This window comes from Oryctolagus cuniculus, chromosome 4 (assembly GCF_051225735.1).
Source record: "Oryctolagus cuniculus isolate XC-2025 breed Fujian yellow rabbit chromosome 4, ASM5122573v1, whole genome shotgun sequence".
NCBI lineage: Eukaryota > Metazoa > Chordata > Mammalia > Lagomorpha > Leporidae > Oryctolagus > Oryctolagus cuniculus.
In genome coordinates this window covers 169258494-169286163 of record NC_142870.1, presented here as the reverse complement: position 1 = coordinate 169286163, position 27670 = coordinate 169258494, and the positions used below count along the sequence as shown (strand labels likewise).

The 27670-nt window shown below is 48.8% G+C and overlaps 1 protein-coding gene and 1 pseudogene across 6 annotated transcripts in view; one reads left to right on the top strand and one right to left on the bottom strand.

Moving 5' to 3' along the window:
* CNOT10 (CCR4-NOT transcription complex subunit 10) overlaps nucleotides 1–27670 on the bottom strand; it is an 83092-nt gene that overhangs the window by 49708 nt on the left and 5714 nt on the right. For 3 of the 6 annotated variants that reach the window (XM_008266104.4, XM_070072908.2, XM_089331221.1), the window contains exons 2-4: nucleotides 6962–7056; nucleotides 5558–5719; nucleotides 1868–2018 (exon numbers count right to left, since the gene is read on the bottom strand). In XM_008266104.4, the coding sequence (XP_008264326.3) occupies nucleotides 1868–2018; nucleotides 5558–5719; nucleotides 6962–7056 (408 nt within the window). The remainder of the gene's footprint in view (nucleotides 1–1867; nucleotides 2019–5557; nucleotides 5720–6961; nucleotides 7057–27670) is intronic. The other 3 variants (XM_051818530.3, XM_070072911.2, XM_089331222.1) reach the window with 1 other exon arrangement.
* LOC149127213 (mortality factor 4-like protein 1) lies at nucleotides 16259–22831 on the top strand (annotated as a pseudogene).

The window sequence follows — 27670 nt, the reverse complement described above, 5'->3', positions numbered from 1 at the left end:
TGTAGTCCATTAACACTAACAGACGCTCCACTCCGGGCAGAGGCACTGACAGCGGGGAGGTTGTGGGGGGTGCGTGCAGAGGGAGACACCTTCCTCTCAATCGGCTGAGCCTGAAACTGCTCTTAATAAAGTCTTGGGGCTGCTGTGGTGGCACAGAGGGTTGAGCCGCTGCCGGAGACATCAGCATTCCATACTGGAGCACCGGCTGCCGTCCCAGGTTTTCTGCTTCCGATCCAGCTTTCTGCTAATGCACCTGGGAAGGCAGAGGACGATGACTCAAGTGCGTGGGCCCCTGCCACCCACGCGGGAGACCCAAACGTAGTTCCAGGCTGCTGGCTTCAGCCTGGCCCAGCCACAGATACTGCAGCTACAACAGTAGATGGAAGATTAATATTTCTGTTTTTCTCTCTCTGTAACTGCCTTCCAAGTAAATAAACAAATATTAAAGAAAAAGTCTTAAAAAACTACAGTAAAGGCTAAAAACAATTTTTTTAAGAAAAAAAGTGAGGAGTCGGCACTGTGGCACAGTGGGTTAAAGCCCTGGCCTGTGGCACCAGCATCTCATATGGGTGCCGGTTCATGTCCTGGCTGCTTCACTTCCGATCCAGTTTCCTGCTAATGTGCCTGGGAAAGCAGCGGAGGATGGCCCAAGTCCTTGGGCCCCTGCACCCACATGGGAGACCTGGTAGAAGCTCCTGGCTCCTGGCTGAGCTCCAGCTGTTGCTGCCATTTGGGGAGTGAACCAGCAGATAGAAGACCTCTCTCTGTTTATCTCTCTGTAACTCTTTCAAATAAATAAGACAAATCTTTTTTTTTTTTAAATGGTACTACCTTATTTTAAAAAAAATCTTAAAAAAAAAAAAAGAAGAAAAGTCGATCTGAAAATTGAATAATTAAGATTCTATTCAGCCACAGTACAGAGGAATAAGATCTTGTCAACGTTCTGAGATTTCCAAAAAGCATCAACAACTGTAGCTTTACACAAAAACACGTGTGATATCCCAGAAATGTGATTCTGAAGACGGGGACTGGTCACTGGCTCCTTAGCCTTCCCACCGGCGTCTCGTCTGCCCAGCTGGCCCGGCCACTGAGTCCTCAGGATGCAGGAAGACAAAATGGCTCTCTGGAGCCCGGGGACCAGCTGCTTAACCAGCTGTCAGCGGAAAGGGAGCCTCTAGGCCTTCCCAAACCCCCAGAGGTGGTGTCACACCCCACCATCTGTCCTGGGTGACCACACCAGCAAGCAGGTGTTCATCAATTAGGAATTCTCATCCGTGTTTTGAAGACAAAACACGTGCAATCCGGCTGCTGAGGGCTGGGAACCAAGCACTCTCTCCAACACCCTCTTCCCGGGTCAGCATCCCTCTGCTGCTGGGTCTGCGCCCTAGTTTTTCCTTTTCCCTGACCTTGCTTACCACTCCTTTTGAGGCTAGTTCAGATAGCAAGCTGGTTAAAATACCGAAAAGGTAACACGGTTCTCTACTGTCTATGCCAGGATTACCCACGAAAAGAGACAAGGAGCCAGTGTGCAGCCCCTAACATTGCAAAATGGTCCTTCCTTTTACGTAGGGAGGTGAGAAGGGGGTCAGGTACACACGGCAGAGTTCACACAAAGACAAAACAAAATACAGCAAAAGCCAGGAAGTCTTTCCATCAGTGTTTCTCACAGTTACCTTCAAAAATTGGCAAGAGACGTTGAAAGAAAACCTGGATTCAGCTAAAGGCCAAAAGATAATTTCAGTCTTTTTAACCATTAGGAAAAGCTCACGTAGCTCTAGAGACAATTACTGACATATAGGTACGAAGCACCAGGGAGCTCTGTGAGCAGGGGTTGATAAGGAAGTTCCTGACCTGCCAGATAACCTACCAAAAGGTTCTATGAACTGATAGAGCTTCTCGCCGACGGATATGGCCTCCGTGTGCTGCCGCAGGTGGTACAGAACGACTGCCTGGTTGTAATACAGCACGCTGTTCTCCACGTCGTCTAGCCCATCCATTTCTTCAACAGCTGAGTGCACCTGCGAAACGACAAGCCACGACTGTGTTCTGACTGTGAGGAAGGAAGAGAGTGAAATAACCCACAGCAAGCAGGGACCCGGGCCAGCACCCCTCAGTCTGGACTTCCCCACACTTCCAACAGGACCGCTGTCTTCTGATCACTCTCGCGCTGTAAAAATCGTGTCATTCATCTGTCCAAGCAGAATACAAATCTCCTAAGCAGACAGCTTTGCTGCACTTTATTAAATACCCTGCACACGGCAGGGCCCGGCTCTTCCTCGCCACGCTGACGGTACCTTCCCCGCTGTGGCTTCCGAGCGGGACGCCCACTTCCAGCTTCCTGCACTGCCAGAGTCAACACGGAGAAGGGGCAAAACCCCAAATGGCCTCTCCCCACAAAGCATTATACGATACGGACGGCTGGATTCCATGTTGTAAAAACTAAAGTGAAATGTAAACATTAACAGCAGCAGCTAAGTACTTACCGTGCGCCAGGCCTGCCAGGTTAATCCTCTCTACCCTCTAGGACATACATGGAATCTCCATTTTATAATCGTGGAAACCAGCACAGAATGCTTCATTATGCTATCCAAGGATACATGGCTAGGAAGCATATTTTCAGATTCTGTTCCCAATTAAAAAGAACAGATTTTTCTAAAGTAATGAAAACCAAAAATACACGATGTCACACAAGATGGTCAGAACAGGCTCTCAAGGGCTATTCTGAAACCCTAGCTCTCAAGCCGATCAGAAGAACAAGAATCAACACTTATATTTTAAAGCTCATGACATTTGTAGAGCCCCTTCCCTGAACTGGGGCAATGGGCTTGTAAGCCATTCTTAATTCCATATAATACATGCAATTGGAATTCCACCTATGTTAACACTAATCCACTGTCATTATGAAGACTGCAATAAACGACTGTAACACTACATAATTAATTCTCATATAACTAATGACACTTCCCTAAGTCATGCAGGGGAACTGTGGCACGTGGCCTTACCAACCTCTGCCTGGCTAATGGTAAGAACCCGAGGGTTCAGAACACAGCGTGATCTGTAACTGGACTTCCGCAGACTCGTCACTGTGGTGAGCCCAACACAGGGTAAATATTAGCAAATGGTACCTGACGACCACCAGCGTGTACACTTCATTGAGTCTGGGAGATTTTTTTTTTTTTTTAAGATTTTATTTATTTGAAAAGTAGAGCTACAGAGAGAAGAAGAGACAGAGACCGAGATCTTCCATCTGCTGATTCTCTCCCCAGATGGCCACAACAGCTGGAGCTGAGCTGATCCAAAGCCAGGAGCCAGGAGCCAGGATCTTCCTCTGGGTCTCACACATGGGTGCAGGGGCCAAAGCACTTAGGCAATCTTTCGCTCTCCGAGGCCAAAGCAGAGAGCTGGATCGGCAGTGGAGCAGGCAGGACAGGAATTGGCACCCATATGGGATGCTGGCGCCGGCAGAGGCTTTGCCTGCTACGCCACAGCGCCGGTCCCTGGGAGCTCTTTATGACATCCTTCCCATTTCAAGTTTCTATCTGCAAATGATTAAAGATCGTCTCCTTAAAAAGAAAGAACTCAGAGAAAGAATGAGCTAAGGAAGGGCTAATTCTAATTTTTAACCAGCGAGGGGTATTTCAGACAAAGCGGTCTGAATTCAGCTCCGGCTGAATTTACCACTTGAATAACTGCCACATTTTTTATGATTCACCAAAAATAATCCAATAACTGCTGAAGGCAGAACAAGATTGCTCGATCAAGGAGATAAAACATTGATGAAAGTGGAGTAGGTGGAAAAACCATGTCACTGCCCCTAAGACACGCGACCGTGGACACGCGACTTAGAGAAGCCAGAAGACATTAAGTACAAACACTTCTAGGAAACCAAATGCTCGGAAGGCACTGGACCAACAAAAGGACTTCAAAAAGCAGGTTTTCTTGGCTTAACAGTAAGCTTGCACAAACCCTGTATTCTAAGAGAACATTTCCATGACTTTGAAGGAAATGGCCCATGGAGCAGAGGGGTGTCACCCTAGGTAGGGGCAAACGTCATCTTTCCTCTGATCCTGGAACTCCAGAGAGAGTCACGTGTAAAGTTACAACGGAAGGTGATGGTCTAGGAACACCAAGGGGGCTACACATGCAGGAGGTTCACTTCAAATCCTGCTCCTCCCCTTACTAGTTGCATAAATTAAAATCATTGGACTTCCTAAACCCCAATAACAAGTATCTTCCTCAAGGGTTGAATGTAAGGATTTTATGAGATAAGGCAGAAGAAGTGCTTAATACAGAATCTGGCATTCAGTAGTCAATCAATAAATGTTGGCTGTTCTCATTCTTTGATAAAGAATTTTCGTAGAGTCAAAAAAATGACCTCAAAAAAGAATTAGTGGCCGGCGCCGTGGCTTACTAGGCTAATCCTCTGCCTTGCGGCGCTGGCACACCGGGTTCTAGTCCCGGGCGGGGCGCCGGATTCTGTCCCGGTTGCCCCTCTTCCAGGCCAGCTCTCTGCTGTGGCCAGGGAGTGCAGTGGAGGATGGCCCAAGTGCTTGGGCCCTGGACCCCATGGGAGACCAGAAGCACCTGGCTCCTGCCTTCGGATCAGTGTGGTGCGCCGGCCGCAACGTGCCAGCCACGGCGGCCATTGGAGGGTGAACCAACGGCAAAGGAAGGCCTTTCTCTCTGTCTCTGTCCACTCTGCCTGTCAAAAAAAAAAAAAAAAAAAAAAAAAAGAAAAAAAGAAAAAAAGAAAAAAAGAATTAGCCTCTGTCTCTCCCTCTCACTGTCTGTAACTCTACCTTTCAGATAAATAAATAAAATCTTAAAAAAAAATAAAAAGAATTAGAAAGAATTAGCAAGAGCCCAAGGGATATTCATTTCCAACTGAGCCGTACTTTAGGCTGATACTGTACGGTACAGGGTATTCACAACAGTACGGAGTTTCAAGAGCCCCTACAGCACAAAGCAGTGACAGAGCGCGGGCTCTGCAGCAGACACGCCTGCGTTCACAAGGCTCGTCCTAACGCAGTCTTGTACACGCCCTCCATGCCTCAGCTTCCCCACTTGCGAGAGGGGACGCCACGGCAGCTGCTCACGGGACTACTGGGCAGAGTGGCTGAGACACTGCATAAGGTTCCTGGTAGGGCCTGGTCGCACGGTGACAATCCGTCCCTGATCCCAAACGCCAGGACAGGCAGACACTACTCATTGTCTCTGCAGTCATTAACAAGATAGGAGCACCTCAGAAGCCAAGTTCTTCCATACAATTCTACTTCAACCTTCAAAACTCCAAAGCCCATTCAAATTTCACATATTGTTCTATCATGTTCAAGCTCATTAAAAAAAAAAAAAACAGAAAAAAACCCATACAACATATTTTTCATTGCCTAGATTAATAATTTTAACTAAGGAAGTTTAATTCCAACAAATATTTCAGATACATTAGAAATTATGCCATTAATATCAGTCAAGTAATTATATTTTCCTTAACTAGCTATATTTCACAAATTCAAGAATATAATAACATTTTAAATAGTTAAATTCATTTGCATATCACCTGATTCTTCAGCTGGTTAAGTGTTTGTCTCAAATTATCTGTTGTTGTTTGGTTACTTTTAAAAAATTCAGCTACTGCTGTATTCAAAATTATTTTATAATCATCTTTGTTTATATCTTGTAGACAGGCGAGGTGTTGTAGACAGGCATCGTAATTTCCAGACTAAAAAAACAAAAACAAAAACACACACACACATTCACACACACATACAATTACATACCAGTGTTCAGAACAATAACCATCCCCAAGTACATTGTATTCATTTTTACCTTAAATATTCTTAAAATGAAAGATATAGTTCCCCCAAACAGATCAGTTACACGAAACAATTTTCATGTCAATTGAGAAACTGTATATATGTACTTCCTAGGACTCACACTGACAGGGACACATCTGTCTGTCAGACATACAGTTGGATATAAGTATCTCAAATTGTAATTTCTTTGAATATTCAAGTATCCCATTTTGCTATATATATATGACCTTGATAATCAAAGTTTTCTTTCATATCACTTAATGTTAGAAAAGCTAAAATTATGACGATAGCCTTCTGGAGTTTTTTTAAATTAACTTTTAAAAGTTTTGGCTATCTGTTTATCTGAAAGGCCGAGGGACAGAGATAAAGGACGCAATCTTCTGTTGGTTCACTCAACAAACGCCTTCAACAGACAGGGCGAGGCTGGGCTGAAGCCAGGAGCCAGGAGCTCCACCTGGATCCCAGGCCCAAACCGCCACGTGGCTGCTCCCCCACACCAACCCCTGGCATCCCACTTTAGAGGATATCCAGGACAAAGAATCGGAGAGCAGTGAAATGAAAGCATCGACCTACATCTTTACAAGTACATTTAAAAGACTTCAAAACACAACAATGTGAGAGCTAAACATGTTTATGAAAACACAGAAACTTGGGAATGGTTCCAAGGACTTCCCTTGCTTTCACTGCATTTAAAATCACACTTACATACCTCTTACTACATTTAACTATTATCAAACAAAACTACATTTAACTATTATCAAACAAAACCATCAACTGAAAAGCTCACTGTGGAGACTCCACTTGACAGAGTCCTGCAGTTGCGCAGACTGAGAAGCCAGGAGCAGGTGCTGAGCGCCAGCTGAGACCCCACACCTCACACCAGAGTACCTGGGCCTGATTCCTGGCTCTGGCTCCTGACTCCAGGCTTCCACCAGGCCAATCTGGAGAGGTGGCAGTGAGATTTGAGTAATTGGGACCCCACTGCCCACAGTGGAGACCTGCACTGAGTTCCCAGCTCCTGGCTCCCAGCTTTGGCCCCAGCCACTGAAAACATCTGAGGGCTGAACCAGCAGGTGGGACCTCCCTGTCTCTGCCTCCCTCCCTCCTTGAAAAAACCACCACCAGGAGAGGGAGAGGCCACTTCTTACTGTGAAAGCCTGGAGAGCGTTCGTGGAGAACTCCTTCTCTTGATCCGTGATGCCGGACGACGGACCTGCCCCTTCGTGCTTCTCCGCGCCCTGATCTGCAGAAATAAGAGCGTACAGCGGATCTGTCCCTGGTTCTCCTCCTGTTGTCTTCCCAGGGAAGCTGCCAGAATTAGAGCTGTCAAAAGGGCTGACCAACGTTACCAGTGCGCAAGAACACTTGGAAAGGAAGTGCTTCCCTCTGCCAAGGCCAAGTACCACGAAACGCCCTGCATCTATAAAAGCAGCCCTCCCAACTCTGACGCGCGATTTCCCCGGCCCGCCCCCGCTCTGTTGGGACCGCCCCGCTCTGTTGGGACCGCCCCGCTCTGTTGGGACCGGGGAACCTCACCTGGGAGTGGAATCCCAATAAAAGCTTGTGGATTAATTGATTCGTCTGCCTGGGAAGGTTTGCTATGCGCCGGACACCCTGCACTGGAGACAGGAGGGCAGGTAGGGGAACAGCCCCAATCCTTCCATAGCTGGCTAAGGTACTAATAAGCATTATCCCAACTTCACCTTCAGCCTCAAAATTCAGGACACCTATGCTGTGACACTTCTTGCTTTCTCTGAAGTGTTATCTCAACAAACAAGCTGTACATAATCATTAGTAACAACCTTTAGAAACTATTTTTTGGTGCTGGTGTAGTGGTGTCGATGCCACCTGTGATGCTGGCATCACATAAGGGCACCGGTTCGAGTCCCAGATGCTCCACTTCTGCTCCAGATCTCTGCTAAGGCCTGGGAAAGCAGCGGAGGATGGCCCAAGTCCTAGGGTCCCTGCACCCACGTGTGAGATCTAGAAGAAGCTCCTGGTTCCTAGCTTTGGATTGGCCCAGCCCCAGCCATTATGGCCAACTGGGGAGTGAACCAGTGGTGGAAGATCTTTCTGTCCCTCCCTCTCTGTAATTTTTTCAAATAAATAAATAATTTTTTTTTTTTTTTTTTAAGAAACAGAGATCTGGATCGGAAGTACAACAGTTAGGTCTTGAACTGGCATCCACACGGGATGCAGGCAGCAGCTTTATCCACTACGCCACAGTGCCAGCCCCATAAATAAATCTTTAAAAAAAAGCTATTTTCTTCAATATTTATAAGTATTTTTCCCACTTAGAAAACTTCTTTTGACTTAAAAAAGAACCTTCAATCTATTTTTCTATAATTTTAAAAATCCCTTTTATTCATGCCCCAAACTTTCAATGTTGAAAATTTTCATACGTATGGGAAAGCTGCAAGGCTATACAATGAACATCTGTATTTTCCTCACTTGGATTAACCTTTTTTTACATTAAACTTTCAGTTGTAAGATAATCACAGAGTCACATACAGTTGCAGACAATACACAGAGAGATCCCTCGTTTCCTCACCCGATTTCCCCAACATCAGAGGACCATCTCACAGCCCGAACGCACAGGGACAGTCAAGACGCACACAGGGACAGTCAAGACGCACACTGGGACAGTCAAGACGCACACAGGGACAGTCAAGACGCACACAGGGACAGTCAAGACGCACACTGGGATAGTCAAGACGTACACAGGGACAGTCAAGACGCACACTGGGATAGTCAAGACGTACACAGGGACAGTCAAGACGCACACAGGGACAGTCAAGACGCACACAGCCATCAACTCCGGGATGCTCTCTTTTTTACTTTACAGCTACACACACTTCCTCCCCTCCTCCTTACTCCTAGCTCCCACTAATTTGCTCTCCGCGTCAATAATCCTACCACTTCATATGGGCGCCGAGTTCCAGTCCCGGCTGCTCCTCTTCTTATCCAGCTCTCTGCTGTGGCCTGGGAAAGCAGTGGAGGATGGCCTAAGTCCTTGGGCCCCTGCACTCACGTGGGAGACCTGAATGGAGTTCTGGGCTTCTAGCTTTGGCCTGCCACAGCACCAGCTGTTATGGGTATTTGGGGAGCGAACCAGCAATGGAATATCAATCACTAGATCTCTCTCTGACACTCTTTCAAGTAGATGAAAGTAAACAAACATTAAAAAATTAAAAATAAAATTTTTAAATGCCAGCCCAAAACTAACATAAGGCAGATAAGCAGCTACCTTGAGGAAGCTAGCGGAGTCTGCTAAAGATCCAGTGGTGTGCTCAGAGTGTGAGAACCCACCAAACTGTAACACTTACAATCTTATCAGAGGGCTCTGACCCACTGCACTGGTTCATTCCCCAGATTCCCACAACAGATGCGGGAGAGGCTGGGCCAAGCAGAAGTCAGAAGCCAAGAACCCAATCCAGGTCTCCCACAGGGGTGACATCTGCTCCCACTAGGGTGCACATCCGGGGTCTGGAGAGGAGCCGGGCAAATCCAGGCATTCTGCTATGAGATACGAGGGTCCCAAGCAGTGTCTTAACTGCTAGGCCAAATGCCTGCCCCAGTCTGGGCATTTTTTGGTAACTGCCTAGAAACCCACATTCCAGGAGCATCTCGAAGAATCAGCGGTCAGAAGAGCTAACTAGGAACCGCTGGCCTAAGATGTGCCAGCAGCCAGCGGGGGTTCCCAGCCTTCCTCTTTCAAGAGCCAGTATGGTGTAAGGAAACGGGCACACGCCTTGGAACCTGTCACTCAGTCGGTACAGTCTATTCTTGGCCTGTCTTTAGCTGGAAACGCTAAATAACCACCAGCTCCCTTTCCCTCTGCCTCTGCCAGGACAACTAAGGCTTCCTATGGTTATTTTTTTAAATACACTTATGTCTGTACTTTAAACACACAAAGTGGGGGCCGGCGTTGTGCTTTGCTGCCTGCAACACCAGCACCCGTAAAGGCGTTAGTTCAGGTCCCGGCTGTTCTACTTCCGATCCAGCTTCCTTCTAACGTGCCTGGGAAAAGCAGCGGAGAATGGCTGAAGTGTTGGGGTCCCTGAACCCATGTGGGAGACCCAGAAGAAGGTCCTGGCTCCTGGCTTTGGACTGGCCCAGCTCTGGCTGGTGCGGCCATTTGGGCAGTGAACCAATGGAGGGAAGGTCTTTCTCTCTCCATCTTTCTCTTTGTAACTGACTTTTAAATAAATAAATAAATCTTTAACCACACAAATTGACAATGAAGTTAATTTAGTGTAACTTGATTACAGACCGCCTTAGATTACTGTGAAATGTCTACACCCTTCTCAAATCACATTTATACTAACAATAATCTGCTTTTGAGAACCTATCAATCTAAGAACTTATCTGCCCTATAAGAAGGGCATTCTGTGAAATGTTACTTCTTTCTTTTTTAGAAAAGATTATTTGAAAGGCTGAGTTAGGGAGGGAGAGAAGAAGGGGGAGGGGAGGAGGAGAGAGCAAGAGAGCAAGATCTTCCATTGCTGGTTCACTCTCCAAATGGCCACAAAAGGGTAGCTTTTCCAGGTGCATGGGGTGGGGGGGAGCAGGATCAAAAGTGGGGCAGCCAGTACTCAAACCTACACTCATGTGGGATACTAGTGCTGTAAGTGGCTGCTTGACCAGTTCTGGCACAACACCAGTCCCAGAAATGTTAATTCTGATAAAGTTAGCAGATAAATCAGTGTTCATGGGGCCTGCACTGCGGAGCAATGGGTTTAAGCTTCCGCCAGCGATGCCAGCATCCTAAATGAGCAGCAGTTTCAAGACCTGTCTGCTGTATTTCCAATCCAATTCACTGCTAACGTGCTGGGAAAGGCAGCGGGTGACGGCCTGAGAGTTGGAATCCTGCAACCCACATGGGAGACCTGGATGGAGTTCCAGGCTCCTTGGCCATTTGGGCAGTGAACCAGCAGATGGAACATCTCTTTCTCTTTCTGTAACTCTTTCAGATAAATACATTAACTGAAAAAAAAAAAAAAAAAAAAAGGCAAGGTATAAGTTTTAGATCGAAGCAAAATCTCCCATTCCACAAATACTCACCATAAAATTTTAAACAACGAATTTAAAAATATTTCTTAGGGGTCAGCGTAGCTGTGGCGTAGCGGGTAAAGTTGCCACCTGCAGTGCCGGCATCCCAAATGGGCACAGGTTCGAGTCCCAGCTGTTCCAATTTGAATCCAGCTCTCTGCTGTGGCCTGGGAAAACAGTAGAAGATGGCCCAGGTCCTTGGGACCCTGCACCCATTTGGGAGACCCAGAAGAAGCTCCCGGCTCCCGGCTTTGGATTGGCGCAGCTCCAGGTGTTGCAGCCATCTGGGGAGTGAACCAGCGGATGCAAAACCTCTCTTTCCCTCTGCCTCTAGTTCTCTCTCTGTGTAATTCTGATTTTCAAGTAAATAAATAATTTTTTTTTATTTTTGACAGGCAGAGTGGACAGTGAGAGAGAGAGAGAGTCTTCCTTTTGCCGTTGGTTCACCCTCCAACAGCCACCGCAGCCAGCACGCTGCGGCCACCAGCACTTTGCTGATCCGAAGGCAGGAGCCAGGTGCTTCTCCTGGTCTCCCGTGGGGTGCAGGGCCCAAGCACTTGGGCCATCCTCCACTGCACTCCCTGGCCACAGCAGAGAGCTGGCCTGGAAGAGGGGCAACCGGGACAGAATCTGGCGCCCCAACCGGGACTAGAACCTGGTGTGCTGGCGCCACAGGCAGAGGATTAGCCTAGTGAGCCATGGCGCCGGCCTAAATAACTAAATCTTAAAAAAAAAAAATATTTCTTTGAGAGGCAGAGAGAGCTCTCATCCACTGGCTCACAACCAAAATGTTCACAACGCCCAGGGCTGGGCCAGGCTGAAGCCAGGAGCTGGGATCTCAACCCGGGTCTCCCATTTGGGCAGCAGGAATCCACGCACTTGAGCCAGCATCTGCTACTCCCAGAGTGTGCCTCAGCAGGAAGCTGGGTCAGCAGCAGCCGGGACGTGAACCCAGGCACTCCAGTGAGGGATGTGGGCTTCCGGGTGGCATCCCAACCACCACGCTAAACAGCCACCCAAGATAAAAATTATGTTTGCTTATCTATGCTTCTCAAGTTTTTTTTTTTTTTAAGAGTATTCATTTTTGTAGTCAGTTTTAGAATGTTTTTTCAATGTCCATTATTTGTAACTGCTCACTTCTTACCAGACAGAGACTGCACATAATTCCACAGCGTGTCTTTATCTGTCCAAAAGTAGTCTCCATTGCCAATGGACAGAGTATACGACCGCTCATCCATAAGCTTGACCTTCCTTCTGCTCTGGCCTAAGGAGCACGGCTGACCTTCTAGGCGAACAGAGCTCTTTGACCCACAAGCCTTGACATTCTTTAAGCCAACGGACTTCATTTCTAACCAAATAATTGCTTTTTGGTTTGAACTAAGTAGAAAAGATATGTACTGCTTTTTCAAAACCATAAAAAGTCAGTTAACGGAAAGAACAGACACATTCCAGCACAGAATGTTAACCACTCAAATCTGATTGGAGGATGACTACTAGCTATAGCTCCAATGATGTTCAAGAAAAGAAAGACGTTTCCAAAGAAATGAGGAAACTGAAAGGCCTGAGGAGGATGCCTGGCCTCACGGTTGAGACTCCCATGTCTCACACGGAGCATCTAGCTTTGATCCCCAGCTCCTGAGTCCAGCTTCCTGTCCTGGGAGGCCGCAGCCACAGCTCAGTGACTGGGAACTGCCACCCAAATGGGAGATGTGGATTGAGTTTCTGACTCCAAGTTTTGGCTACAGCCCAGTACTGGCTCTTGTGGACATCTGGGAAGAGAACCAGCACATGGGAGCTCTCTTTCTAGAAAAAAAGAAAAAGGTTACCACTTCAAAAAATAAAAAATAAAAAAAATCAATTCAGGTTCACTAAAGTCACCATATAGCTAAGGTTAAGACACTTCAAATGTGGTTTCTATCATCTAAACAAGTATTTCTGACTTAACAAAACCCCACATATACTAATTTCAAAGCCAGTATTGGGGCCGGTGCTGTGGCGTAGCGGGTAAAGCCGCCACTTGCAGTGCCAGCATCCTATATGGGCACCGGTTTGTATCCCAGCTGCTCCACTTCCGATCCAGCTCTCTGCTGTGACCTGGGAAAGCAGTGGAGGATGGCCCAAGTCCTTGGGCCCCTGCACCCGCATGGGAGACCCGGAGGAAGTTCCTGGCTCCTGGCTTCAGATTGGTGCAGCTCTGGCCATTGCGGCCATTTGGGAAGTGAACCAGCAGATGGAGGGCCTCTCTCTCTCTCTCGGCCTCTCCTGCTTTGTATAACTCTGACTTTAAAATAAATAAATGAGTAAATCCTTAAAAAAAAAAAAAGCCAGCCTTGTGGTGTAGCAGGTTAAGCTCCTGCCTGCGATGCCGGCATCCCCTGCGGGCACCAGTTCCACACCTGGCTGCTCTGGCTCCATCCAATTCAGCTCCCTCCTGATGTGCCTGAGAAAACAGGGGAGAGTGGCAGTGCCTGTCACCCACATGGGAGACCCCGATGAGGCTCCTGGCTCCTGGCTTCAGCCTGGCCCAGCACTGGCTGTCATGGCCATTTGAGGAGTGAACCAGGAGATGGAAGCGCTCTCTCTTTTTTGGGTTCTCCCTCCCTCCCTCTCTCTCTCTAACTCTGATTCCAATAAGTAAATCATTTTTTATAAAGAAACTATAAAAAAGGACTAATTTCTACAAAGCTCCGAGAAGTAAAACACGACCAGTGAAGCCACGTTCTACAGTACAAGCAGTCACTAAAGCAGGTCCCCTCTACTTGAAGTTGGACAGAAGAGCTGGAGAACTGGCCCAGAGGATAAGCCAGTCATACCAGCAGCAGTGCCACAAACCGTAGCATCCTGCCAGTCACAGACCTCGAGTAACTAGGGTCAGCACGCTTGGAAGACAGGCAAAGCAGAACACTGCCACTGACAATGAGTATTCTTATCTTCCCATCTAAAAGCACTTTTTATGCATAGAAATATCTGAATTTTAGTCTAGTTGAAACATTGATACTTGAAATATTAAAGTCACAAATTCAAAAATCCTGGATATCCTTCAAACTTTCACATTCAACTTAGATATCTTATTCTATTTGAAGGTCTAATTTTGAAGGGTTGTTATAAATGTTTGAACTTTTAAAAAACCATTTGGCTTATTTGAAAGGCAGAGTTAGAGAGAGAGAGAGAGAGGGAGAGGGAGAGGGAGAGGGAGAGGGAGAGGGAGAGGGAGAGGGAGAGGGAAAGAGGGAAAGAGGGAGAGGGAGAGAGTATTTTCCATCTGCTGGTTCACTCCCCAAATGGTCACAACAGCTGGGGCTGGGCCAGGCAGAAGCCAAGAGCCCCAGACGACACGGGTGGCAGGGACCCACCTATTTAAGCCACCACTGCTGCCTCCCCGATGTGCATTAGCAGGAAGCTGGAATCAAAAGTGGCGCAGTATGTGGGTGTCCCAGATGGCAGCCTAACCGTGGCACCACAACGCCTGCCCAGAGAGCTGCTCTTCGCGGCAGAAGGCCTGCTAACAGATGCACACAGCAACAGAACCAGGGAGGTGCCCCTCTGCAATGCCCAGTCTCAAGTGGGGATGTCTGCACAATGCCTAATCGCTTCCCCAGAGAGTACTTCCAGTTGCCTGGAAAAAGATGCTCCTGTCAACCACCTTAACAAACCGACCAAATTTAGCATCACTAATAGTGGATAACCTGACTCCTACAAAGTGCTACACATCTAATAGCCCAAATAAATTTCAGTTTATGAAAATACAGGCGGTAAACAAACCAAGTAAAGGACGCCAGGAAGAAGCAGACACATCTGGAACCCTGGGATATTCTACCAGATAACTTGGTCTCTTCAAAAAGTCACTGCTGTCGGGAAATCAGAGTGGCCAGTGGAATTAAAGAGTCTCAAGAGACATATCAAAATATAATACTGTGGGGGGGGGGCGGGGGCAGGGTTGGACACCAGGCAGAGCCATTCAGCCACCGTTTGGGACACCCACATCCCACAGTAAAAAAGGCCTGGATTCAAGTCCTGGCTCTGCTTCCAGTTCCAGCTTCCTACTAATGCACACCCAGGGAGGCAGTGATGGTGATCCAAGCACTTGGGTCTCAGCCACCTACGTGGGAAAATCAGATGAGGTCTGGCTTCTCGTTTTGGACTGGCCCAACCCCACTTGCAGCAGGTATCTGGAGACTGAAGTTTTCGTTGTCTCTTTTTGCCTTTCAAATATGAAATGAAAAAACTATACATACATACACACACATATATAAACATATAATACATGGTTTGAAAAGTAAAGCCTTAAAGCACATTATTGGGACAATTGGCAAAATTTTAACATACTGAAACATCGACTGAAATATGACAGGAGGGGATTAAGAGGGTGGAGTACGGAGAGAGCTTACTGTTCTAGTCTAGAAGAAAGTTTAAAAAAAGCGGAGAGCGCAGTCTCAGGGAAGAGTTAGGGAGAAAACAGCAGACGGAGCTCTACACAAATTAGAGGGTCACCATGGACCTACGTGGAGGGTGTGGACACCCACACTCAGGACCTAGCAGCTGAGAGCCTGCACACCAGCCTGGGGGAGTGGGGTGAGACCAGACTGCAGCAGCCAAGTCGCTGGTGATAGAGCTGCAGGAGGAGCCTGGAGGGAATCCGGCTTGGAGCCCCTGGGGGACAGTGAACCTGCCAAAGTACAGGGGAAAAAAAAAGAGGGGCACGTTTCTCTCATGGCGTTCCGTAACAAGCCAATTCAGAGCGGGCACCATTTTGGACATACATAATAGCTGCTCCAGCTCGTGTCCATGCCCAGCAATCAGCCACACGAAGACTTCTGAGTCTGGTGGGGAGAACAGGCAGGGGCTGGGTGCTCGTGACTGTGGGAGGCTTGTGTGCCAGGACTGTGCAAACACTGAGGACTCACACTGTGGCTGGGACGTGGGCCGTCTCTGTGGGAGGCTGCAACACTCAGGGCTCCCTGGATACCTGGTGAGGGGCACTGCAGGGGAATCTGAGCTCACACTGAGGACTGCACAGGTCATTTGTGTGGTCCTTGGGACAGAGAGGATGAATATTATACCCCTGGGGCTAGCGCTCAGGCGCTGGTCTCCTTCGAGGAGAGGGACTCAGCTGAGCACAATAAGCCTCCCCGCTGATTAAAAAAAACAGAGATTTACTGCACCAAACCTGGGTGTGTCACCTTAGACACGCCTTTCACCCTGGGGAACTGAACACAGCTCCCTGGCCACAACCAGCACACGCCTCTCATCACTGAAGGCAGACACTGCACTCATCTACAGAGGCAAAGTACAAAGATCAAAGCTGCCACAGCTGAAAAACAAAGAAATCAACCAGTATCTCCACAAATGCTGAATAACGAATGCACCAATTCAGGAAACAAGAATAAGGCAACATGATGCCCCCAAAGAACACAGCAGTAGATTGTGAAGATGATGAGACTGAAGAAATGCCAGAAACGGAATTTCAGAATCAAGTGCGCGAACTAATGAAATCTGTTCATGATATGAAAATGTTTCACACGAAACTGAGATCTTAAAGAGAAACTGGGGCCGGCGCTATGGCGTATCAGGTAAGGCCACCACCAGCAGTGCTGGCATCCCATGTGAGAGCTGGTTTGAGTCCTGGCTGCTCTACTTCCAGTCTGGCTCTCTGCTGTGGCCTGGGAAAGCAGTAGAAGATGGCCCAAGTCCTTGGGTCCCTGCACCCGTGTGGGAGACCTAGGGGAAGCTCCTGGCTTCGGACTGGTGCAGTTCTGGCTGTTGCGACCAGTCGGGGAGTGAACCAGTGGATGGAAGACCCCTCCCTCCCTCCCTCCCTCTCTCTCTCCCCTTCTCTGTGTAACTCTTTCAAATAAATAAATAAATCTTTAAAAAAAAATATGAAATCTTAGAAATGAAGAATTCAATAGAACAAATAAAAACTGAAGTGATGGCTGGCGCTGCGGCTCAATAGGCTAATCCTCCGCCTGCGGCGCTGGCACACCAGGTTCTAGTCCCGGTCGGGGCGCCGGATTCTGTCCCGGTTGCCCCTCTTCCAGGCCAGCTCTCTGCTGTGGCCCGGGAGTGCAGTGGAGGATGGCCCAAGTCCTTGGGCCCTGCACCCCATGGGAGACCAGGAGAAGCACCTGGCTCCTGGCTTCGGATCAGCGCGATGCGCCAGCCGCAGCGCACCAGCTGCGGCGGCCATTGGAGGGTGAACCAACGGCAAAAAGGAAGACCTTTCTCTCTGTCTCTCTCTCTCACTGTCCACTCTGCCTGTCAAAAAAAAAAAAAAAAAAAAAAAAAAAAAAAAAAAAAACTGAAGTGAAAAGCCTTAACAACAGAATTGGTGAAGCAGAAGAAAGAATATCCAACTTAGAAGACAAAGCACAGGAAATTTTTAAAAATGTTTTTTTCTTTCTTTCTTTTTTAAAGATTTATTCATTTATTTGAAAATCAGAGTTACACAGAGAGAGGAGAGGCAGAGATATATATAGAGAAAGAGAGGTCCTCTATCTGATGGTTCACTCCCCCATTGGCCGCAACAGCTGGAGCCGCGCTGATGCGGAGCCAGGAGCCTCCTCTGGGTCCCCCAAGTGGGTGCAGGGGCCCAAGGACTTGGGCCATCTTCTATTGCCTCCCCAGGCCATAGCAGAGAGCTGGATTGGAAGCGGAGCAGCCGGGCCTCAAAACAGCGCCCATATGGGATGCCCGGGCTTCAGGCCAGGGCGTTAACCCGCTGCGCCACAGAGCCAGCCCCAGCACAGGAAATTATACAGACGAAAAACAAGAAGAGAAAATTAGAAAACTAAAAACACTGTTGGGAATCTACAGGATACTATCTAACGACCCAAGGTGTGGAAAGAGAAAAGGACTAGAAGGCCTTTTTAGTGAAATAATAACAGAAAATTATCCCAACTTGGAGAAAGAAAGGGACATCCAAGTACAGGAAGCACACAGAACGCCTAGTAGACGTGACCAGAAAAGATCCTCACCACGACACATTGTAATCAAATGCTCCACAGTAAAACACAAAGAGAAGATTCTAAAACGTGCACCAAACATCAGATTCTTTCAGAGGATCTCCAATTAGACTCACAGCAGACTTCTCATCAGAAACCCTACAGGCTAGGAGAACATGATATATTCCAAGTCTTACGAGAAAAAACTGTCAACCCAGAATACTGTACTCTGTAAAGCTCTCATTTGTGAATGAAGATGAAATAAAGATCTTCCACAACAAAAAGAAACTGAAAAAATTTGCCACCACTCGAACAGCCTTAGAAAAGAGGCTTAAGGGGGCCAGTGCTGTGGCACAGAGGATGAAAGCTGCCACTGCAGTGCCAGCATCCCATATGGGCGCCGGTTTGAGTCCCAGCTGCTCCTCTCCATCCAGCTCTCTGCCATGGCCTGGGAAAGCAGTAGAAGATGGCCCAAGTCCTTGGGCCCCTGCAGCTGCGTGGGAAGACCTGGAGGAGGCTCCTGGCTTCAGATCAGCACAGCTCCACAGCTCCATCCATTGCGGTCAACTGAGGAAAGAACCAGCAGATGAAAGACTTCTCTCCCTCTCTGCCTCTCCTTCCCTCTTTGTGTAACTTTGACTTTCAAATAAATAAATAAATCTTTTTAAAAAAATACAATAAAAGATGCTTAAGGATGTGCTGCACACAGAAACACAGCACCAGCTCCCCCAAAGTACACTTACACTTTTTTTATGTACTTCATTATAATTAAAATGTTTGGGATGATTTTGTTTGCTTTTAATTTTTATGTTTATTTATTTGACAGCCAGAGTGCTTCCCTTACTGGTTCACTACATAAATGCTCCAACAGCCTGGAGGCCGAAGCCAGGAATTCAACCCAGGTCCCTCACATGGGTAGCAGGAGCCCAGTTACTTGAGCCATCATCATCTGCTGCCTCCCAGGCGTTCACAGGAGTGGGAAACAGGAACTGAGAGTCGGAGGTGGAGACAGACCCACATACTCAGATACTGGACACAGGCGTCTGTGGGGAGCAACTGGGAGCAACTCGGATTAGACTGTTACTCGAATTAAGACTTATTCTATGCATCTGCTCTCCCACAATATGGCGCTGGGAGAGGAGGAAACAGCTTCTACACAGCTGCCTCCAGTTCAACCAATAAACAGCAGGACCTGCTCCTGATTGGAGGAGAGCAGCGTACTCGGCGTGTGGGCAGCCGAGTTGGGATTGGTGGAAGCGGACTATAAAGGAGGAGAGAGACAACATGCACCAGGAACACCTGAGGAACACCTGTGCAGCCCCCGAGAGAGCCGGCCGGCGGTGTGCCGCTCCCCCGCGGAAGTGGGGAAAGTGGCAGGGGGAACCGCCCTTCCACGGAGGTGGAAGGGTCAGTAGCCAACCCGGGAAGAACCAGCAGCAAACCCGGGGAGGGCCGAGCAGACAAAAGAACAGCGCAGGGTCCTGTGTCGTTCCTCCACGAAGAGGGGGAGCGACATAATGGTGCCGTGACTCGGATATGAAGCCTAGGCAGGTTTAGTGTCGCTCCTCCACGAAGAGGGGGAGCGACATAATGGTGCCGTGACTCGGATAGGAAACCCAGGCAGGGTTTAGTGTCGCTCCTCCATGAAGAAGGGGAGCGACAGGCGTCCTCATGGCATTTTCACCACCAGGCCAAATGCCCATCCAGGGGTGTTCTAAATAAACGTAACCTTGACTTAATCGTTTACATTTATTTGTTCTTTCTACAGGTTTTCTGGTCATCCTTGCTCAAAGCCATCTGTAAATTCTCTTTTCTTGACTTCTTATTACCCATGTGGCCCTATTTTTCCCTCCTTCATAATACCATCAACCTCTCCTGTCAACCCTGCCAACCACCATCGCCACAGTCCAAATTCTCCGGTAACTTCAAACCTCAGATTGAGCCCCAGCTCCAGCTATTTCCTCCCTTCAAATAATAAAGAGCAAAGTCAGTAAGTAATTCTGAAACATTGTTAGCATTTAGTAAAAAGTGACACTGGTTTAGGAGATGTTGAGCCTAGCATTAAGACGCCTGTATCCCACAAGAGTGCCTACGTCTGGTTCCCAGCCCCAGATGCTAGCTTCCTGCCGATGCCTGGGAGGCAGTGGTGAGGGCTCAAGTGACTGGGCTCCTGCCTCCCACAGGGGAGACCTGGACTGAGTTCTCAGCTCCTGGCTCTGGCCCTCGCCCATCTCTGGCTGCTACAGACGTTTGTGGCGATAACCACTGGCTGGGAGCCTTGTCTCTGTCTCCCACTCTATATCTGAAATTCAAAGGGGGGGGGGGGCTTGAGCTGTGGCACAGCAGGTTAAAACCCCCGCCTGCAGCTCTGGCATCCCACAGGGGACCTGGTTTGAGTCCCCGCTGCTCCACTTCCAATCCAGCTCCCTACTAATGTGCCTAGGAAAGCAGTGGAGGATGACACAAGTGCTTGGGCTCCTGCACCTGCATGGGAGACCCAGAAGCTCCTGGCTCCTGATTGGCTCAGCTCCAGCCATTGTGGCCATCTGGGGAGTGAACCAGCAGATGGAACACCTCTCTGTCTCTACTTCTCTCTGCAACTCTTTTTTTTTTTTTTTTTTTTTTTGGACAGGCAAAGTGGACAGTGAGAGAGAGAGATAGAGAGAAAGGTCTTCCTTTGCCGTTGGTTCACCCTCCAATGGCCGCCGCGGCCGGCGCGCTGCGGCCGGCACACCACGCTGATCCGATGGCAGGAACCAGGTACTTCTCCTGGTCTCCCATGGGGTCCAGGGCCCAAGCACTTGGGCCATCCTCCACTGCACTCCCTGGCCATAGCAGAGAGCTGGCCTGGAAGAGGGGCAACCGGGACAGAATCCGGCACCCCGACCAGGACTAGAACCTGGTGTGCCGGCGCCGCAAGGCGGAGGATTAGCCTAGTGAGCTGCGGCGCCGGCCACTCTCTGCAACTCTTCCAAATAAATGAACTTTTAAAAATTGCCTTAATAGTGGTTTCAAGCCACTTTTCTATGTTATGTAAGAAAAGAAACCTTGTGAATCTTTCCAGACAGACCCTTTTCCAAGGAGCTCAGCTTCCTGCTCACCTACTGTCCTCACTCACCAGTCTGTCAATTTTACTGAGTATTTCTCCCATCTGCCTCTCCCATCCTTCCTACCAGTACCCTAATGTACTGTTAGCTAGCATTTTTTAAAAAATTAGGGCCTGGGCCAGGCACATAGCCCAGTGGTTAGGACGCTGGTTGAGAGACCTGGATCCCACGTCGGAGTACCTAGGTCCAGTTGCCGGCTCTGGCTCCTGACGGCTGCTAATGCAGACCCTGGTAGGCAGTGGTGATGGCTCAAGCGACTGAGTCCCTGCCGCCCATGTGGGAGACCTTGACTAAGTTCCTGGCTCTTGGTTCTACCCCAGCCCAGGCCTGTCATGGGCATTTGGGAAAAGGACCAGCAGATAGGAATTCATTCTTTCTCTCTCCCTCAGCCTCTAAAAGAAGAAAGAATTAAAAAAAAATAATAATGAATATAGAACCGGCGGTGCCTGATGGTGCGTCTGATGCCGAGTTGGATGGGGTAGTCGGGTGGTGGGAGAAGGAGGCGGCGGCGAATCACTCACGAATGTGCCCAAGCAGGACCCGAAGCCTAAGTTCCAGGAGGGTGAGCGAGTGTCGTGTTTTCCTAGGGCCCTTCTTTATGAAGCAAAGTGTGTACGGGGTGCAGCAAAGGACAAACAAGTGTGATATTTTATACATTACAGTGGTTGCAATAGAAACTGGGATGGTTGGGTTCCAGAGAGCAGAGTACTCAAACGTGTGGACACCACTCTGCAGAAAGAGCGAGAACTTGTGACGGCCCATCGGGAGCAGCATGCAGGGGGGAAGAAGAGGGGGCTGCTCCAGGAAAGACGACATCTGGTCTGGAACAGAAAACTCCTGGAAATGGAGATGGTGGCAGAGCCAGCAACACGCAGCCTCCTCGGAAGGAGAGGGCCTGCGCAGGTCCTGCTGTTGAAAGTGAGGAAATTCAAGAACAGAGTGGAAGATAAAGATTCCTGGGGGCCGGTGCTGTGGCACACTAGGTTAATCCTCCACCTGCGGCGCCGGCATCCCATACGGGCGCCGGTTCTAGTCCCGGCTGCTCCTCTTCCAATCCAGCTCTCTGCTGTGGCCTGGGAAAGCAGTACAAGATGGCCCAAGTGCTTGGGCCCCTGCACCCACGTGGGAGACTGGAAGAGGCTCCTGGCTTCAGATCGGCACAGCTCCGGCCGTTGCAGCCATTTGAGGAGTGAACCAACAGATGGAAGACCTCTCTCAGTCTCTTCCTCTCACTGTCTAACTCTACCTCTCAAATAAATAAAATCTTAAAAAAAAAAAAAAAAAAAAAGTAAAGATTCCTGAAGAGCTCAAGCCACAGCTTGTTGATGATTGGGACTAAATTACCAGACAAAAACAGCTCTTTTATCTTCCTGCCAAGAACAAAGTGGATTCCTTTCTGGAAGATTATGCAAATTACGAGAAATCTCGTGGAAACACAGATAACAAGGAGTATGCTGTTCATGAAGTTGTGGCAGGGATGAAAGAATCCCTTCATGTAATGCTGGGCACACAGCTGCCCTCCAGACCTGAGGGCCCACCGCACGCTGCCGTCCTCGGAGAGCACCCGGACGCACCCATGGCCCAGTGCCTGGGGCGCCACATCTGCCGCGACTGTGTGTGCCAACTGCAGTGATGTTGCCCCCACACCTCTGGATGAGAAGGCCTTGCTGTATTACTCAGCTATCTTCACGATGTCCTAAAGTGCTTAGCACCAGTGACTATGAACGGGCTCCCCTGGGAAGCACCGGGAAGCTGTGTGAGAGGCGCCAGACTCACTAAGGACTGCGTCTCTGTAAGCATATCTTTGTTCTCAGCCCTTCTCTTGTACAAACGATGCAGTCTGAAGACGTTAGTGTCTAACAGAATCCATGCTTGTTTTCTGTTTGATTTTTTTTTTTAAGATTTATTTATTTATTTGAAAGAGTTACAGAGAGAAGGAGAAGCAGAGAGAGAGGTCTTCCATCCACTGGTTCACTCCCCAGTTGGCTGCAAGGACCGGAGCTGCACTGATCCGAAGCCAGGAGCCAGGAGCTTCCTCCTGGTCTCCCATGCGGGTGCAGGGGCCCAAGCACTTGGGCCATCTTCTACTGCTTTCCCAGGCCATAGCAGAGAGCTGGATTGGAAGTGGAGCAGCCAGGACTCGAACCGGTGCCCATGTGGGATGCCGGCACTGCAGGTGGCAGCTTTGCCCGCTACGCCACAGCACCGGCCCCCTGTTTGATTTTAAACACAGAAAATGAATGGGGTTGCAGCTCCTTTTTTTCTTTTCTTACTTTTTCATTTCCAAGTTGCCACCAGTGTATTCAGTGATGGACAACAGAGGGACGTGTTGTGGTTTCACTGCCTGGTCGACAAAGCTGCTTTGAACGCTGGTGGTTCTATTCCTTTGACACTACGCACTTTCATAATGTGTTAACGCTAAAGGACAAGATGCTCCGATTCTCAGTGCCACAGGTTCAATTCAGAGTATATAACTGGGCCGGCTCACTAGGCTAATCCTCCACCTAGCGGCGCTGGCACCCCGGGTTCTAGTCCCGGTTGGGGCGCCGGATTCTGTCCCAGTTGCCCCTCTTCCAGGCCAGCTCTCTGCTATGGCCCGGGAGTGCAGTAGAGGATGGCCCAAGTACCTGGGCCCTGCACCCCATGGGAGACCAGGAGAAGCACCTGGCTCCTGCCATTGGATCAGCGCAGTGCGCCGGCCGCAGCGCGCCAGCCGTGGCGGCCATTGGAGGGTGAACCAACAGCAAAAGGAAGACCTTTCTCCCTGTCTCTCTCTCTCACTGTCCACTCTGCCTGTCAAAAAAAAAAAAAAAAAAAAAAAAAAAAAAAAAAGTATATAACTGAAAAACTCCTCCGTTTGTGCTCTTTTTTTAATTTTTAAGTGATGTTTAAAGTAAAGAGCCCATCCTTGGCAAGTCATCCATGTGGTTCCTTAGGCATTTTATCTTTGCTCAAACTGTTGAAGAATGGTGGCTTGTTTCATGGGTTTTCTATTTGTGTCTAATGTTAACATTTTAACACAATAGAAGCAATGCATTGTGTAGCTACAGTTTTCTGGAAAAGTTGATCTTTCAGGAATTGTTTGTCAGATCATCAATAAATAAAGTTTTTCTTTAAATTTGAAAAAAGTAATAATAACCCTTTATAGGCCCTGTGAGATAGATAAAATCATCACTCTCATTCCACAAACAGGACACACTTTGACAGGCAGAGTTAGTGACAAAGAGAGAGACAGAGAGAAAGGTCTTCCTTTGCCGTTGGTTCACCACCCAAATGACTGCTACGGCCGATGCACTGTGCCAATCTGAAGCCAGGAGCCAGGTACTTCCTCCTGGTCTCCCATGCAGGTGCAGGGCCCAAGGACCTGGGCCATCCTCCACTGCACTCCCGGGCCACAGGAGAGAGCTGGCCTGGAAGAGGGGCAACCGGGACAGAATCCGGGGCCCCGACCGGGACTAGAACCTGGTGTGCTGGCACCGCAGGCGGAGGATTAGCTTAATGAGCTGCGGCGCCAGCCAAAGCTCCTTATATTCTAAAGTCACATATGTGGTACAGTTAGAGCAAACCCAGGCCATCAGATTTCAAACCTCGAGGTCCAAACTCCTACCATTTTGGCTCAGTTAAAACAGAGATCACACCACAACACCTTTGTCGAAAACTCCCCGTGTTTTCCTTTGAGTGAAAATGAACTCCAGGGCCCATGAAGCCTGAGGACAAACCCCAGCTCCTGCCACAGCTTCGACTTCCTTTCTCGCCATGCGGAGCTAAGTATGCACTGAGTGGCTCCTCTCTGGCGGCCCTAGCCCTGGGCACTGGAGCTAGAGCACGCCTGCCACGAAGTCCAGGTCCTCCGAGGCTTTCCTGGTGTTCTTTAAACACTTTCCAACAAGGGTTCCAAACATTTGTTGCTTCTCCTGCCTGAGTCATTCTTCTCCCAGATGGTTGGCTCTTGAAGGTCAAAGGTCACCACTAAAAGAGCTTTATCTAACCAATCCATCTAAAAAGAGTCCTCACTGTTAACCTCTAAGCTCCCTCTCATTTTGCTTTTCTTCAGAGTATTTACACAACTTGAAATCATATTTTTTGCTTACATTATTTCCCTGTCTTTCATACTATATAAGATTTTATTTACCTGAAAGACAGAGCTGGGAGGGGGGGAGAGAAAAAGATCTTTATTCAATGAATTGCGAACAGAGAGACTCTCCAGGCTAAGGACTGACCTCAGGAGCTCAGAGAGGAGTCAGTATGCTAAGATTCTGCATGAGAGAAGTGTTCACCAGATGTAAAGAAGGGCATTCCAGCTCAGAAACTCAAGACAGCGTTCCATGCACGAGCGTATTTTCTGTTGCTATGACAGAGTACCCAAGGCTGGGTCCTTTATGAAGAAATGCAAGGCGCCGGCGTTGTGGCATAGCAGGGTAAGCCACCACCTGTGACACTGGCATCTCATGTGGGTCTGGTTCAAGACCTGGCTGCACCACTTACGATACAGCTCCTTGCTACTGCGCTAGGGAAAGCAGTAGAAGACGGCCCAAGTCCCTGGGCCATTGTACCTGCGTGGGAGACAAAGAAGAAGCTCCTGGCTTTGGATCAGCTCAAGCTCTGGCCATTGTGGTAATTTGGGGAGTGAACCAGCGGATGGAAGACCTTTCTTTCTCTCTGAATCTACCTTTCTCTGTAACTCTTTCAAATAAATAAAAAACATATTTTTTTAAAAAATGAGGTTTGAGGTCTTTTTTGGGTGGCAGGGGCCTGAGCACTTTAGCCGTCTCCTGCTGCTTTCCCAAGTGTATTAGCAGGGAGCTGGATTGGACGTGGAGCAGCCAGGATTCTAACCAGTCCCAAGTAGGATTCAGGGTCGCAGAAGGAGGTCTAACATGCTGCACAGTACTTGCCCCTGGGCAAGCAGTCAAGCAGCTGCTTGGGACACGTGCATCCCCTATCAGAGTTCCTGGGTTCAAGTCCAAGCTCTGCTCTTGATGCCCTCTTCCTGCTAATAAGAATTCTGGGACGCAGCCGATAATGGCTCAATGCATGGGTCCCTGCCACCCACGTGGGAGACCCGGGTAGAATTCTGGGCTCCTGGGTTTGGCCTGGCCCAGCCCTGACTGTTGCAAGTATTTAGGGAGTGAACCCCTGGATGGGAGACCTCAGGCTGTCCCTCTGCCTTTCAAATAATGAAGTAAATAAATTTTATTTACAAAGGAACAGAGGTTTATTTAGCTATAATTCTGGAAGTTCAAAGTACAAGACCAGGTGGGCCCTACGTGTTTAGTGTCAGCTGACAGCTCACAACACAATAGACAACAGTATGGTGACAGCGTGTGCAACAAGGAGAGATCCCATGTGAGATCGAAGCCTGGAGAATTCAGGGGCCAGATTAGTTCTCTTATATTTTCTTTTCAGTATTTTTTAAGGATTCACTTACTTATTTTTTTTTTTTTTTTTGACAGGCAGAGTGGACAGTGAGAGAGAGAGAGAGACAGAGAGAAAGGTCTTCCTTTACCGTTGGTTCACCCTCCAATGGCCGCCGCGGTTGGCGCTCTGCGGCCGGCGCACCGCGCTGATCCGATGGCAGGAGCCAGGAGCCAGGTGCTTTTCCTGGTCTCCCATGGGGTGCAGGGCCCAAGCACCTGGGCCATCATCCACTGCACTCCCGGGCCACAGCAGAGAGCTGGCCTGGAAGAGGGGCAACCGGGACAGAATCCGGCGCCCCGACCGGGACCAGAACCCGGTGTGCCGGCGCCGCTAGGCGGAGGATTAGCCTAGTGAGCCGTGGTGCCGGCTGGATTCACTTACTTATTTCAAAGAGTTACAGAGTGAGAGAGAGAGCTCTCATCTTTCGGTACACTCCGTAGATGGCTGCACTGCCCAGTGCTGGGTCAGGCTGAAGCCAGGAGTCAGGAGCCAGGAGCTTCATCCAGGTCTCCCACGTGGGTGGCAAAGGCCCAAGCACTTGGACCATCTTCTGTTGCTTTTTCAGGCCATTAGCAGGGAGCTGGATCTGGAGTGGAATAGCCGGGACATGAACCAGCACCCATATGGGACGCAGGAGCAACATCACAATGCCAGCACGTTAACTCTTTCATAATAGCTCTAGAGTCCTGCAAGAACTATATTAATCCTTCCTAAAAGGCACTGCTCCAGGGACTTACCTACCTTCCACTAGGTCCTGCCTATATTTATATGAGAGGAAGAGAGGCAGACAGACAGCTCTCAGCTAGCTGATTTACTTCCCAAATGCCTGCAAAGACTGGAGCTGCAGCCAGGAATTCAGCTGGTCTCCCATCTGATTTGGATGAACCCAATTACCTGAGCCACCTCGGCCGCATCCTAAGCTGTACATGCCAGAAACTGAGGTCACGAGCCAGAGCTGGAGCTGGGTACTGACCACAGGCACTCTCATACGGGACACAGGCGGACTCACTCTTCAGTCGTAGGACAAACGCCACCTCCTAGATGCCACCGTCTCTCACATCAACACACGGGAGCAAGCGTCCAGCTCTTGCACACTTGTGGGAACACACTCAAGCTACATCTAGACCACAGCACTTTGCAGGGGAGTCACTTCTAATGTCGAGAGCTGGATGGACTGAAACACAAAATCTGTGGGAAAGAGCGAAGAGGCTCACAAACTGCATTAAAGAGGAAGAGACTTGATGCCCCCAAACACAGTACAGTCTCAAGTTTACAGGTAGAACGACATGATTCAAGGAGTGTTTTAGACATAAAGACAGCAGTGAGAACGCAATGGACA